Source organism: Protomyctophum parallelum, assembly GCF_964188405.1.
Source record: "Protomyctophum parallelum genome assembly, chromosome: 12".
Taxonomy (NCBI): Eukaryota; Metazoa; Chordata; class Actinopteri; order Myctophiformes; family Myctophidae; genus Protomyctophum; species Protomyctophum parallelum.
This window is the reverse complement of record NC_139712.1, coordinates 36,987,485-37,003,910: the sequence shown is the minus strand read 5'-3', so window position 1 is coordinate 37,003,910 and position 16,426 is coordinate 36,987,485. Positions and strand designations below refer to the sequence as shown.

At 43.2% G+C, this 16,426-nt stretch overlaps 1 protein-coding gene across 1 annotated transcript; it reads right to left on the bottom strand.

Moving 5' to 3' along the window:
• Positions 1–531: 531 nt before the first annotated feature.
• Positions 532–11,283, bottom strand: LOC310867656 (uncharacterized protein). The gene is given in 6 exon segments (XM_083777774.1): positions 532–1,105; positions 1,107–1,142; positions 1,226–6,895; positions 7,283–7,321; positions 8,785–8,900; positions 11,107–11,283. Coding segments are annotated over 3 exon segments (5,781 nt in total). The 5' UTR covers positions 7,283–7,321; positions 8,785–8,900; positions 11,107–11,283; the 3' UTR covers positions 532–1,030.
• Positions 11,284–16,426: the final 5,143 nt, after the last annotated feature.

Sequence of the window (16,426 nt, the reverse complement as noted above, 5' to 3'; positions counted from 1 at the left end):
GGCATGCTGAACACATATCTTGAGCGGATTGTTGAAACTGAGGAGAAGAGTAGAAGTGTGTAAAGCAGGGGTCTTCAAGGTTTTTCAGTCCAAGGACCCTTAGCTGAGAGACAGATGAAGCAGGGTCCCCTCACTACATACTATTGTATAGCATTGTGTTGCAACTTGCAATTAAACTTTGTCATAGATTTCACAGTTGGCTTCATAGACTTGTTTGACCGCACTGTCATCAGTGTATGTTGGATTCATGTTAATGTGTATTTTCAGACATTTAACCCTTTAAACCCTCAATATTTAGTCAACTTGACTGTTGCTCTTTTTCCTTCTACACCAACTCTCCAAAATAGCCAATCTGCTAGATCTGCGCCTATTTTTGGCTAATGTTCCCCATCACAAAGATTTGGTGGACCTGTAGTTACTCTGAGGACCCCTAGGGGCGCCGGACCCCCTGTTGAAGTCTCATGGTGTAAACTAAAGGATCATTGTATGACAACAACAATAACTTGAAATAACAAAACATTTAAACTAAAATTGCAACATGTATTTAATTTCAAATTCAGACACAATTTATATAAATAATACAACCTAAAAACATCTTCCAGATTTTGCATGAAATACATGCAATACATGTCCACCCCTTAGTACGAAAAACATTATCAACAAATAGCTATCAAATAATTTGTATTGGAAATATTTTCAGTGGATTTCTAAGAGCTTGACTCGCTGTCGGGTGGAAGCCTCTGTCCAAAACCCCTCCTTAGGTTTTATTATTGTGTTTATAAACTAAAATAGTGAAGACAGCAGATCTACAAGCTCAGAGCGTGTCGCATGCATCAGATCTTCTATTTTCTTTTCACATCCATTCATGTTGCACCAGTTTTTAATATAACATTTCTTCATAATGTTGTCTGATCTGCTACTTCTCTTGTATGATGAAGTAGGGTAGGGTATTCATTTTAAAAAAAAATACATAAAAACTAGTTGAAACATGGAGATACAAGGTTTCTACCGACAGCAACGATATTCACACTTAGGGTTTGTTGCTGTTGACGGGCAGCCTGACCTTTGGATACATAGTGACCTGGTTTGTGATCGGACTGGTCACTCACTACCTGACCACTAAGTGACGTCCTTGTTTCTGGCTGAGGTGCGACAATGGTGGAGATTTTAGATGAGTGAACCCCGTTGCCAGAATCATCTGTCCTTATGATTCTCTGTTTTGGTGCCTGACTGTCACGCTGTTGCCGTCACAGTCGGTCTGTACCTCTAGTACGCTGACCTCGCGTTTGGAGTTGTGTTTGTTGTGCTTTTGACCTCCTTTTCTAGAGTCCCGCTTTTTGCCTTGAGCCCCGGCAGTGTTGCATTTCAGGGTCTTTGTCGAACGGAATTTCTCGGGTGTGTTTGGGCTACATGTTGCAGCCTCTGGTGTCACTACCTGTGTTTTATCATTCTTTCTAGCAGCAGATTGGATTTCGATAAAGGCAGGGGAGGACGGAGGACTAGCGCGTGGCTTTGGACCGGGTACCTCTGATCCTGGACTCTGGTCAACCTGCAGACCTGTGACTCTCTGAGAGGTAAGGCTTGCTTGTGTCTGTGATGTTGCCGTTCTGGTTGATCCAATGCTAATCATGCTAATATTACCAGAAGTAGACGGACGCACAGCCCCTAGGGACTCTTTAAACAGGCCAGATAAACCAGCAATGTCAGAGTCAGATTTCAAGTTAGAGACGGAACAGAGTGCCTTCTTGATGGCGTCTTCAATATCCACTAGTCTGGCTAAGGTCTGTTCTTTTAAGTTCATGATTTCCTCGCTAGCTCTCTCTAGATCTCCGAAGACGTGTGCCATCGACGACATGCTTTCAGTGTGCTGCGGGGGCGCCGTCTTGACTCTGTGTCCCACCTTTGCGGCTTGCTTTGGTTTCTTTGCTTGAGAGGCGACGACCCATTCTGGCACATTATCAAACACGCTCTGCAGTGAACTCACGTCGACGTTGCTCGTATCCTGTTCGATCTCATCGACCTTTGTCAGAATGTTCCGCAGCTCCTCTTGCTTTTGCATGTTGTCGAAAATCTCCATGGCCGCCGTCATGTTTCCTCTCATGATCTCGTCCATGTGGACCGACAGTCTCTGCAGTCGTTCATCCTCCGTCTCCATTCTCACCTTCTTCTCCCTCATTACAACTCCCTCATTACTTGTTTGTAATGAATTATCTTTGTCTGTGCTGCTGTTGTTAGTTGATGTGTGCTCATGGAAGTTTGGTTTTTTACCACACGTGGGATCGATAAAAACGTGTGGTTCCGCATCTGTGTGTGTGAGGATAGTTGAATTGTCATGTCCAGATGAATGTTTGGGGGTTTTGTTCTCATTCTGGGCAATTCTTACTCTCTTAGGTTTTACGGGAGCAATCTTGAGCTGAGCATTCTTTCCCCCTCCGAATTTCTTACGTGATTCCTGGAAATCTACCGGACACTCTTCTACGGCATTCTCGTTTTCTTTGGCTGAATCATTCTGGGGAGATTTTTCCTCTGATATAATAGGCATGCCCTCTGGTTGGCTAAGGTTACCATCATTCACTAAGCTGGAAGCACCACTTATTCCGTTGCTGGGAGTTAACTGAATCTCCTCTGACGTCTGGGTAGCTTCAACCGGCGGCTGATTCGTGTCACAGTCAAGAACATGCAGACTTGATTTTGTTGCATGGTCTGTTTGCGGCAAGCCTTTAGCAAGTGCATCTTTATAAGACATTTGTCTTGTAGGTAATAACTGATGAGGTTGCTCCTCTTTTGATTCTTTTATTTCAGCAGTCGTAGAACTGATTAGAATTATGTTTGTCGATTCATTATTTGCATGGTCTGGTTTCAAATGTGCAGGTTTAGGAGGGATAGCTGGTTTTGGAGCAGTAGACCTCCTGCTAGTCTTGGAGGAAGGTCCCGTGGCTGGTACATGTGGCGTTTGACATGGACTTGGTGGCTCTGCAACAGCTGAACTCTGCTCATCAGTGGTCAATTGGCCAAAATCTGCACAGGGCGCTGATTTAGATTCGGTCAACTGTTCAACTTTGTTTTCTGAGTTTTGAACACACACTGTTTTACATGTTTTGGTGGAGCCACGATATATCATTGCCGCTTTGAAGTCACCTTTGGAGACGTTAATGTTGGACCTCTCCAGGGAATCCAAGGCTGTCTGGAGATTACCATGAACAACCTCCTCCTTATCTTCTTGATGCAGTTCTGTTGTTGCACTCTGCAAAGACTTAATGGCTGCTTTTAAGTGCCCTTTCTGAACTACCTCTGTGCCCTGTTGGTCGTCTTCGGTGACACAGGTTTCACTGGCTGAATCTGTATCTGTACTTTTTGTCTCTGTATTTTCATGTTGGCTCTTTGATATGTGGTCAGAGGTGTTGAAAGTCTTTTGTTTTTGCACGTTGCTGGGGATGAATCCTGCTTGCACTTTGGCGACATTCGCTACCTCAACATCACTCCTCGCTACAGAGGATATATGATGAAGCTTTGAAAGTTCCTTTGCCTCATTTGTGGCCTGCTGGAGACTGCAGATCGCAGCTTTGAGGTGACAGAGTTCGTGATCATCATTTACCGCTTGTTGCAGTTGGTCCAATGTTTCACATGGTTCTGCTGACTTAGATTCATTCAAAAGTCCAACTTTGTTTTCAGCTGGGTTTCGAGCAGACATTGCATCAACTGTTTTCCACGTTTCTTTGTGGGATTTGGAGGAGCTACGGTATATCATAGCCGCTTTGAAGTCCCCTTTGGAGACGTTAATGCTGGATTTCTCCAGAGAATCCAAAGTCGCCTGGAGATTTCCATGAACAACCTCCTCCTTATCTTCTTGATGCAGTTCTGTTGCAGCACTCTGCAAAGACTTAATTGCTGCTTTTAAGTGTCCTTTCTGAACTACCTCTGTGCCCTGTTGGCCCTCTTCTGCACCACAAGTGTCGCTGGCTGAATCTGGACCTGCTGAACTCTGCTTTTCAGTGGTCAATTGGCCGAAATCTACACAGGACACAGACTTGGATTCAGTTTCTGCTAGGTATTGAACACACGCCATTTTACTAGTTTCTTTGTGGGATTTGGAGGAGCCACGGTATATCATTGCCGCTTTGAAGTCCCCTTTGGAGACGTTAATGCTGGATTTCTCCAGAGAATCCAAAGTCGCCTGGAGATTTCCATGAACAACCTCCTCCTTATCTTCTTGATGCAGTTCTGTTGCAGCACTCTGCAAAGACTTAATGGCTGCTTTTAAGTGTCCTTTCTGAACTACCTCTGTGCCCTGTTGGCCCTCTTCTGCACCACAAGTGTCACTGGCTGAATCTGCATCTGGACCTGCTGAACACTGCCCTTCAGTGGTGTTCAATTGGCCAAAATCTACACAGGACACTGACTTAGATTCTGTTTCTGGTGGTTTTTTACCACACACAGTTTTAGAAGTTTCTTTGTGGGATTTGGAGGAGCTACGGTATATCATAGCCGCTTTGAAGTCCCCTTTGGAGACGTTAATGCTGGATTTCTCCAGGGAATCCAAGGCTGACTGGAGATTTCCATGAACAACCTCCTCCTTATCTTCTTGATGCAGTTCTGTTGCAGCACTCTGCAAAGACTTAATTGCTGCTTTTAAGTGGCCTTTCTGAACTACCTCTGTGCCCTGTTGGGCTTCACCACACACGTCACTGGCTGAATCTGCATCTGTACAGCTTGTCTCCATTTTCTCATGTGTCTCCTCAAGACATGGATGTGACTCATGTGGTGCAACTTTGAAGACACTCGCTTTTTCCTGACATTGACCATGTGAGAATACATGGGTGTCACGTTTTGAAGAAGGCTCCCTGTTGTTTCCACGTGTCTTACTTTGACATGTGAGTCCAGGAGAAAGCTTGCGAACTATCGGTTTGGGTTGGACGGGACGTTGATCTGCAGAGAACATGTTTCTCAATTTCTTCACGTCCACCGGGACCCATTCAGGATCGTCTATCTGATCTTCTTGTCTAGGGCAAGTCTCTGTGCCATCTCTCGCCAGAGCCTGGGTCTGGTCAGGACAGGGTTCCTGCTCCGAGGGCTCGACCTGAAGAGTTTTCAAATACTCCAAATCCCCCTTCTCGATGCAGCTACTGAACAGTTTCACATTCCCCTTCATGTTGGCGTCGGGCGTGATCGACACCGGACAGACTTGGTCTTGAGCGTTGGCTAGAAGGCAGCTTATGGTTGATTTAACATCCCCTTTTATTACATCTTGAATGCCAATTGTGCTGTCATTTGCCACTGCACTCATCTCCGGTTCGCTGGGTTCAATGCTGCATCCTTGCGGAGGAGGGCGGTAACCTTTCACGTCCCCCTCAGCGTAACGGTAGAGGGAGTACACAGTGACTTCATCCTCTTGAATGATCACTCCTTTTCTCAGGGAGTTGTCTTGGTACAGAATATCCTCGATGAGCTGAACTGCATTGGCTGTTTTGTTTTGGTGCTGGTGAACTGGTACATCCACCAGTGTGAGTGCTACATTTCCTTCCTTATCCTCCTTCAGGTAGATGACCTGTGCCTTCAGGTTTGCCCTTGGTAACAGCTGTAGTATGAAATTATTTGCCCCGCCATCTGCCACCTCATCATATTGTATCTCTGGCCCAGTTTGGGATACCGTATATTTAGCCTTTGTGGCTATCATCGTCTCGTGGACCTCAATGACTGACCCATCTGAATGGATGGCATTAAAGTGATAGAGACAGTTCAGTGTTTTGTTTATTCTCTCCACTACCGTCTCCATCTCTTCCCTGTTCTGGTGCATGATTTTATGAAATGGCATGGATTCAAACAGGTGGGTTCTGTTCTTAACCTGAGCCTCGCTAGCCCTGTTGTTGTCTACTGCTGGCTCACCATAGGGTGACCTAGGTGTTTCACAGTCGTGTTGTTTGTCTCTGTTCATGTTTGTTGAGATAAAAGGGTTGTTTTGGAACAGATCTGTACTTGTTCTTATTAAATCAACCGTTCCCCCAAAGCCCTCCGTTTCCTCAAAGCTATGCCCAAAGCTATCGGGAAAGCCCACTGACTGATCCTCAGAGACAGGTTTGACAGCTGGCATGCCTTTCTTGTGTTCTTGATTTTTGTGTTTGGAGCCTGAACCAACAACAGGGATGTGTGCCTCCTGCTTGTGACACTGCTTTGCCAAATCAGTGTTTTCAACAGAGACACTGGTGTTTTCTCTGTGTTGCTTCTGTTTTTTGCCCTTCTTCTCAAACTTTTGTTTTCTCTTTTGCACTGCCCCTGTCTCATCCTCGGAAATGACCACCTTGCCCTGGGACATGCCGCTGTCTGAACTTGGTTTAAAGTTGTCAACGCATTGGCTCTCAAACATCTTTCTGGCAGACTGAACATCTATTTTAACCATCTCCTCCTTGGGTTCCACATCGCAGTCGTTAGTGGAAGTGTCCCTTTGGGCAACCTCCAAGGTTTCATTAATCCTCTCATTCTGAGCTGATGTTCTTCTAACATCCCATCCCTCTGCTGTTGCTTCTGCCATGTGTGTCTTGGTGGCATGGGGAGCCTCTGTGTTGTGCATGTTCTCAAATAACCAGCGCCTGGAGAGCACCTCTCCCTCAAATCCACTTTCGGCCGCTGTTGGCCCACTCTCTAGGTTCAGAACCTCAGCCAGCTCCTCGTCCACCACCCCATCCAACGTCTTCAGCTCTGGGTGAGTATGCTTGAGGAGCCTCCGCAGTTCGCACTTTTGCCGTTGTTGATAAAACATCTCTTTGGATGGCTGGGGTGGCACAGAGTGCAAGACAGGCTGGACGTGTGTCCCAGAGATGTGTACCGCAGCTCCTGGCGGAAATCTGTCCTGATGAGGTAGAGGAGCGTCCCCTTTCATTCGCTTGGGTTCCTCTGCCATCTTATAGGTGAAGAGCAAAACAGTATTGTCATCATTGTGCCTTTATGTCACGCTGTCCAATAGAACTCATGCGCAAAATGGGCAACCAACCAAGCTTTCGGAAATTAGAGCGATGTCTTACCATATGTGAGTTGGTTCAGCCAATATGCTTTCCACATGCATTCCAAGTGGTGGGTTAGTTGCACTCCAAGACAAACTGCCATTGTACTTTAATTGTAGCAAGAAATTAATTTTCAATGTTGTAAAAAGATAAACGGGCATAAATAATGTATAGTGTAATATTTTACAGTAGGCATGTAGTAGTTTCTACTTAAAAACACAGACCAGGAGAAATCACCACAAACATGCCAAAACCATTGCTCAAATTCTGCACACCATTTAGCTTACCTTTACTCTTTTCCCAAATCCAGACGAGTGATTCTGAGCCTAGAAGGAAACAATCATTATCTCAGGTCATGTGTATAAACCATAAATGAGCAATGTTTTCATCAGAGTGGGGCCTTTAGCCAAAACTGAACTTGTAATACTGTAGCTCATCATGTGCCTATGCAATGGGAATGTCAAAGTGCATATTCCTCCATAGATCATTAACTACAGTAGCAGCTGCACATCCTCTTTATCAGTCTCGTTAGCACATTGAGCTTGCAAAGTGTGTAGACCTGGGTCAGACCCATGTAGAAGACCCCTGGTGTACACTTAGTCTCTTTTAAGATTTCAAACCACACATTGACTAGTAGTTTTCATTAGCACTTGAAGCTTTATTTCAAGCAGTGGTAGAAAATGTACTCACATTTTTACTTAAAGGGGAATACCACTCATTTTCAACATTTATAATATACCTATGTCATTAAAGGGACACTTCACCCTTTTTGCTAAAAAAGATATGTTAATGACGTTTAGAAGCTTTAGAACACTTTCCGGGGGGTCTTTATGTGTGTAATATGTGGTTTTAGATATTTTAGATTGTAGCAGTGAGCACAGTGTCTCTGATGTCATGGACACTGGTCTCACTACCTTCCTGGACTACAATTCCCATAATTCTTTGGTGCACTGCTCCTCCTTGTGGATAGGGGGAGAGCTGTCTTACTGAGACAAAATGTAGTCCAGGAAGGAAGTGAGCCCAGTGTCCATGACATCAGAGACACCGGGCTCACTGCTACAATCTAAAATATCTAAAACCACATATTACATACATAAAGACCCCCAGGAAAGTGTTCTAAAGCTTCTAAACGTCATTAACATATATTGTTTTGCAAAAAGGGTGAAGTGTCCCTTTAATTTACCCCATTCTGTGTTGCCTAGAACTGGAGGTCTGATAAAAATTAGTAACATTATGAAATACATCTTTGCGATGTCACATGCACTTCATAATGTTAATGATTTTTATCAATTCACTTGAGTAAAAGTACAAATGTATTGGTATCAAAAATTAATTACTAAAAGTAGCAGATCTACGAGCTCACAATGCCTCACGATTGTAGCTCGGCTATTCTCAAATGTATAGGGCTGAATGGTTAATGTACAGTATGTTTTATAATAATCATCAAAATCTAAATACTCCAGTAATGTAAAAAAAAAATACCTCATTAATTTACTTGAGTAAATGTACTTTCCTGATTTAAATGCGTACAGGATTTTAAAAACATTCCAAATGTGTGTTAGCTGATAACGATTGGTCTCATATTAATACAATAAGACACAAACAAGAAAGAAATCATTGAGAGTTTTTGATTAATCTAATCCACAAGCGCATTTAGTTCTCTATACAGTATTCTGATATTTGTCCAAATAACTGTTTACCTGGAATCCAAGAATCGAGTACAAAAGACACAGTATATTTGTAGCATGAGACTATACATCCAAAAAGGCAATAGGAGACAACGACTGACCGGTGGTTCTGCAGCTGCCACCTTGGACAGATAGAGAGCAGAGATGGATCTGACTGAGCTGCTGGCCTGGACCAAAGAGCTGTCCCTGAAGTCTGCAATAGACCTCCTCTTATCCTCTGCAGAAACAACATACATGTACAATTATAGTGTTGATTTTGACAGTTTTAGTCTTGTCTTTTGAGTAAACTTAATTTAGTTTTAGTCTTTTAGTCGTCTGAAGTGTTTTAGTGTTAGTCTAGTTTTGGTCGACTAAATGTCGTAAGATTTCTGTCGACTAATCTATACAGTTGATTTAGTCGACTAAAATGTATTTTGGCAGGCCGTCATTGTGTTGTAATGGCAGATTTTACACAGGTTATGTGCTGAAAATAGCCGATTTACAAGCTCAACGCATCGTGCTGCAACGCGTTTGTAGATCTGCTATCTTCATAGCGCAACATGCAACACTACCTGAGCACAACCAAACGCAACCAAATGTATCAATATATAATCAGTCTTAGTTTCAGTTATCATTATTTAGTTTCTATTCAGTTTTTGTCAATGAAAAAAGGTACATTTTTCGTCAAACAGATACAGTAGTTGTAGATGTGATCACCCTGGGATGATTGATGATGATAGGACTGTTATGTACACTATGTACACACGTACACAAGGCTGTATAATACAATGCGATCACATTTTTCTTCACATTCTTTCTCTGACCAGGACTTTACCCTTTCAACTGTTTCAACGGGATCCCTAGCAAGAGCCTCCACGAGCTCCAGCATCAGGATCCCAGCTCTGCTAGGATTCTGATGAGAGTGTGTGTGGTAAGTAGTAAGTACAGTAGGAGCACATCACACACCCATCCTCCAACTCACTGCACTGGCTTGGCTTGGCTTCCCATCTCCTCCCCGGACAGAATACACTCTGTTAACCCATCAATGCATCCACGGTAACAGTAACTTTTACTCTGTACTGTAGAACTTAGCGGTTTGTTTCAAGTACACTATAAATAAAAATGCATCACTTGGGGTTCGTTGCCACTCTGTAAAGTAGTCCATTTTGTTTCTGGCCTAGATTGATAATGAAAAGATTTAGTGTAGTAAATATGAAGACAAAGACAGCTGCCTCATGTCACGAGTATTTTAAGAGACGTGTCATAAGATCATGTGATTGAGAGGTGACGATAGGGTTCTGCGACTACGCAGATCATGAAAACAAAAAATGGCATATGACATAACGTCGACAACCGAAACCAACAACTACGCTTCTCATAATTATGCAGTGTAGTAATTGTCAATAAAAATAAGTTGCTGTTGATTCATTATCATTACTCATTTACACCAATCTGTCAAAGCTGATCTTCAACAGCTGCCATGAAGGCAAGTTATAAATGCACTGCTAGTGTGGAGTAGCGGGACTGACACCTGACTCCACTGACACAGATTTAGATTGAACCTATAAAGACCAGGGAAGCATCTGTGCCATGTTAGACTACGGTAGTTCTGCTATTTTTGAAAAATTGTTTGAATGCAAATCTTTGAATATAAACATTTTTAAGGCAACATTCTTTCTTCTGGGCGACCCTGTAGCAAAATATTTTAGGATGGGTGTCCGCAATTATACATAATACAAATTTGGGGCTCCTTGACATTATTTCTTAGAATCGGCCTCAGGTCTTAATGACTTAAGTGGATAGGAACAACGGTAAACACAAAAGTAATTGTTCACTATCAATTTGCAAAGAGATGAGTCAACATTTTAGTTAAAGAACCTCCTTCTGGATTTGTGAATCCTGGCTGTATGGATTAGGTCACACTTAGTGATGTCAAAACCTCACTCAGACAAACGCAGTTCCTTCAAGAAATATGAATGCAATTCATAATTAAATCATTAGTGATCTATTACAACAGATAATATATTAAAAACAAAAACATACAATTGTAATGTGTAATTATAATATTGAGTCTAATTCATATTAAGTATAAATAATACGCATACAGAGGGCTGGTTATGTACGTTAACTAAGATTTTCAAATAATTATGGGTGTAGTAAAAACAAAAGTACAATATTTGCCTCTTGAGATGTAGTGGAGTGGAAGTAAAAGTGTTGAAAAGTGGAAGTAAATGTATTTAGTTACTTTCCACCACTGCCTGTAAACACCATGCTTGTAATCTTACAAGCACACACACACACACACACACACACACACACACACACACACACACACACACACACACACACACACACACACACACACACACACACACACACCAATGCAGGTTTATGCAACACATCCAGGCACGACCCAGAGGTTGTTGGTATAAATCTGTACTCACAGAGCGAAACGCCTCCCGATCCCTTTGTTTCTATAGTGTGTGTCTCCTGGATTGAATCAAAGCTGTGTAGAGGTGTCTGGTCTTGAAGTAGCCTACTGTGGGTGATCTTCTCTGTGCAGAGTACAGACCCCAAACTCTGTCTTGGTCATGCCCTTGTTGCTCGCCATGTGGATGCTTTTACAGTCATCCCTGTTGTGCAGAGACAGCTGACCCTGTGCACACTCACGCAGGCCTTGTGCACTGTTGCCATGTTCGAGTATTATAAGCGATTTTGGGCTCGTTTTATTCGAAAATCGCTTGTAAATATTGGTAATCGCTGCTTGTGTTTTTTTGGGCTTGTTTCCCTAGTGTACTTGCTTATTTGGGCTCGTTAAAGTGGTTCGCAGACATGTCAAAGTCCCCCATTATTTTGTAATTGTCCGCATACCCCTTCTGAATATTTTGCGTCACAGACCCCCATACAAGATTTGTGTTGTTATTGTTCAAATGTTTCCAAAATATTCCACATTTCTTTTTTTCAAGTTTCTTTTTGGGGACAATAGCAGATCTAAAAGCTCACATAGAGTTGCTTCTGCCGTGCCAGCTAGTTTCAAATAGACCTGGTTGATTATTTCTCTCGAAGAATCTGGCAACACTGGACTTGGGTTGTAGCAGGTTATTTCTGTCCTAGACTTGACTGGAGTGGCCCAGTATGTCCACAGACAGCAGGCTGAGTCAATCACAGCTCCCTGCACTGTCATGGTGTTGATAAGATTCCCGTCCACACTGCCCCGGCCTTCCTCCCCTGTCCACATACCCTCTTAGACTTTATTTTGGTTGCATGGCTCAGTGTGTGACTCTCTATGATGTCGGTTTGTTTACCAGCAGCGTTGGCGTCGTTCGGCCTAAGATTAGTGAGGCGCCACAGAGTTCCTTCGCAATTTAATCATCCGCTGTACTAATCGGCCATTACCGTGCCTGAGTTTATTTATTCCTGTTTTTCCCCGTAACCCAACTGTAATTCAGATTCCAAACTGATATAACAAACTAACAATTTTCATTTAGAAGACATGATTAGATGGTACTCACCAGATTCAGATGCTGTTATTTTTTCGAAATCAATATCACCTATGGTCCGTCTTCGGGTTTTATTCACCACCTAGAGAGAGACAATTTGGAGAGATAGAATGCTACCTCTGCTTTTAAATGATTGAAGGAATTTATTGATTATTCCACATTATTAGAAACGGAATCCAAAGGAAAGTACGCACATCTCAAACTTTCAGGTGCTGAACAAAAAGATACGTACAGGAGAAGGAGAGAATGTCCGCACACTGATGAGTATAGCTCCCACTGGACTTTTTATTTAATAAAGGATGACAACGTTTCGACCCCTTGTGGGTCTTTGTCAGGTATGAGGACAACAACAGAATATTTATACAGTTGGCCTTATGTTGTATACTCTATGTGTTCTTGGCTTGACTCTACTCAGCCTGACTTCATAGATGTGGGGGGTGTGTCATGGTAATTATCATCATTGCAAACAGCGACTCGTTTTTAAAACATGCCTCTATCTGTATATAACGCCTATTCTGTTGTTGTCCTCGTACCTGACGAAGATCCACAAGGGGTCGAAACGTTGTCATCATTTATTAAATAAAAACTCCAGTGGGAGCTACTCAACAGTGTGCGGACATTCTCTCCTTCTCCTGTTCCACATTATTGACACTAAACGGTTTACCTTCAGTGTCACCCCATTTTCTTTAGTATTAGCTGTAGCATCATCAGGCATGGCAATGGGAGCACCAGCAGATGTTGGGCCTCCTTCCCGCTTCTCTGTGGGGGGGTCCTTGTTCCCCTCAAAACCTCCTTTCACCTCCTCTGGTGTAGCGTAGGCAGCGCTGGGAGGTGTCGTCGTGAGTCTTGCAGCTCTCGTCACCGGGCAAGGGGTGTCACGCTTAGACTCAAACAGAGCTCTCAGGGCCCCCGTGCCCCCGGAGCTGTGCTGTAGGCTCCCCATGGACTTACTGCGGGTCAAGTTGGTCTTGACCAGAGCGGGACATTCCTTCTCCTCATTCCTCTTCAGCAGGGTGTCCAGTGTGTGCTCTGGTTGTTTGCTTTCCAACTGGACACTCACGTTGGGAGAGGAGGACGTGGTGGTTGTCGACTTTAGGGTTGTCTAGTGGTGAAACAATGAAACCGTACACATGTCTGGCTTGCAACAGTTTTCTTGTCAAATGTAATTGTTACACTAATAGGTAAAAGAAGAATTTTTTTTACCTCTTGCGGCGCTGGTTTCAGATTCGGTTCGACACGTTTGGTTGAAGACACATACATTTTTCTTTCCAACTGGACACTCACGTTGGGAGAGGAGGACGTGGTAGTTGTCGACTTTAGGGTTGTCTAATGGTGAAACAATGAAACCGTACACATGTCTGGCTTGCAACAGTTTTCTTGTAAAATGTAATTGTTACACTAATAGGTAAAAGATTTTCTTTTTACCTCTTGCGGCACTGGTTTCAGATTCGGTTCGACACGTTTGGTTGAAGACACATCAATTTTTCTGCTCACTTCCACTGTGGTTTGGTATCTGTGGCATGTGAGGAGAAGACATAATATCACCACACAGCCATAACAATTACATAAAGGTCAGGCTGGGCGACGATGACTAGTGGTTGTCATACTAAGTAAGCCTTGCCGAGCCATGAGGCCCATAGGGCAGGATCTCCTGTTTCTGTATAGCGTGAGGTTGCTTGATGTACAAGTACATCCCCAGGGCCCAGCCATGATGTACAAGTACACCCCTGGACATGACTACTATGCTAGTCCGGAGGAGCTTATTGACAGTATCAGCCGAAAACACGGGTCAATCCCTGTTACAATGCGCTAGACCCCTGGGAGATCAAATGCTATCGAACCCATGACCTTGTGTTCCAAAGGCACTGTGTGCCATTTTATAGTCTTTCTCATGACCCGGCCGAGGAATCAAACTCTTGAGTCTGACCTCCCAATCTCAGGACCGGACAACATAACCACAATGCCACTGAGCTGGTAGTTGTCACAGACATGGACGGAATTATGTAGATGGAATTTCTCTTACCTAGCAACAAGCAGGGACACCGATGTCTTCCGGTCTCTAAGTCCTGCTTCTGTCCAGATGGGCGTGTCGCATGACGAGGCGACGCTCTTCAGGGACTGAGTGCGTCTCAGGTTGCTCTTCCAGTCCATGGTCCAGTCCGGTACATCAGACTTCTCTCACCCTCTGATATAAACAATACGGCTGTCATCACACGATTAGCACACAATAACAAATGAAACTGATCATCCCCTGTATCGCTACTTTGAACGCATGCCATCTGGACGAAGATACAGGAAAAAAATGACTTGTTTCTCTGTATGTCTGTTTGGGGTATGAACAGTACCGTTGGGTGACCTCAAGTGGCCTCAAGTGGCACTGTTGAGCAGACTACAGGCCCATTCACACTGACCACTATAACAATACAAGTATAACTAACAATAACTCTGTACCACAGATTACAGTACAGTACAGTACAGTACAGTACAGTACAGTACAGTACAGTACAGTACAGTACAGTACAGTACAGTACAGTACAGTACAGTACAGTACAGTACAGTAACTCACAATAAAAGTATAGAGCACCGCTCAGTTCGCACGGGTGTGATTTTTGTGTATGGGAACTATGCATTGTCTTGGTGTTGTGTTGTATCTTTTTTTTTTCTTTCATTTTTTCATTTCAAACTTTATTTAGTTCTCGGAGAACACACTGAGGGCTGGGACCCTCTTTTACAGTGGTGCCGAGATTACAACACATCAACAATGTACAGTGGATGGGGGGGGGGGGACACAAAACATAACGTAAAACAAGAAAACAACAAGAAAACAAAACATAGATAAAAAGAGTAAAATTACTGGTAATAATAATTACTGTTTTTCTGTTGAACAGACTGTGAACACAAATATCCCTGTGGGGACAATGAAGGCTATTATGGTCACTCTCCTCACTGAAGCCCCCAGCACACCTAGTCTCAGCGCTGCCCCCAGCACCTAGTCTCAGCACACCTAGGGGTGCCATTAAGGACTTCAAATAATATTACTAATCATATTACAGTTTTATGAGCTGGGGGCGTGTTGTATGTCATATTGCAATTTTGGGCATGTTAAGAAGCGCTTTCGACACCCCGTGGATTGCGCAAAACGGCCTTGAATTAGTCATGGGTGTGTTTAAGGCGTGTTTGAGACGTACCCAATCAACATGTCCGTACTATTCTCTTTACCAGTCAGCTGATGTCACATACGGAATGCGCACTTTGGGGATCGTGGTATTACATTTCTTCAGGCTGGCACCATAGAAGACATGACATGACTTTGTCACATTTGGGTTAATTATTCCTATTGCACTGCATGCTGTCACCTTTATGCCTCAAAATAATTTGTTTCTATTGAAAAACACCAGTAAAATAACGTTTATTATATTTTATTTCATTCAAGTCATGATGAAGGAATGAGTTGAATGCTGCTGCTTAATGCTGTGCCTGTGGCCCCGATGGTATATGGTCTTCGCTCGTAGCATTTTATTGAAGAAGACTTGAATCGGGTGTGAAACCAGAGCCGCTCAAGTGTAAAATCAAACAGTGCTTGTTGCGTTTATGAGGTGGTCAGACCCACGTCTAATCGTTATGCGCTGAGTGTCTTTAGGTCAAGGGGCTTAATAGCAAATTGCGCAAAGTGAAAATAATTAACATATGGACACTCCCACAATGCTAAAATATTCAGGAACGCCGTATGCCATATGTGTGTGCGTTCAACACGGGCCGAGTGCGTTCAACACGGGCCGATATGCCTTTCATAATACCATTGTGCGCAGAGCGAGGGCAATTTCTGTATTACCCCATTGTAAAACGGATCTTCAAAATGGCACCCCTAGTCTCAGCGCTGCACGAGGTACACAGAGGGGAACGTAATGAATCCACAGTCCTGTTTATCAAAAGTAATGCATATATAAAGGCCAGTGTAAAGTACTCAAGTACTGTACTTGGCCTTTTGAGGTATTGTTTACTCTCTTCAGTATTTACAATTTTCATTTTTCAATATGTTTACTTCTATCCCACTACATCTCAGAGGAAAATATTGATACATTGTATACAAATATTGATTGGTACAGTATTGATACTGCTTCTTTCACAGGGCAGTTTCTACTCATAAGTATCCCAAATCAATGGATATTCTATTATCCTATAACCACTGATCATTTTTGGCATTTATTGAAATAATACACAAAGATAAATATTGAGCACTTACAGTAGGTGGGCCATATACGGC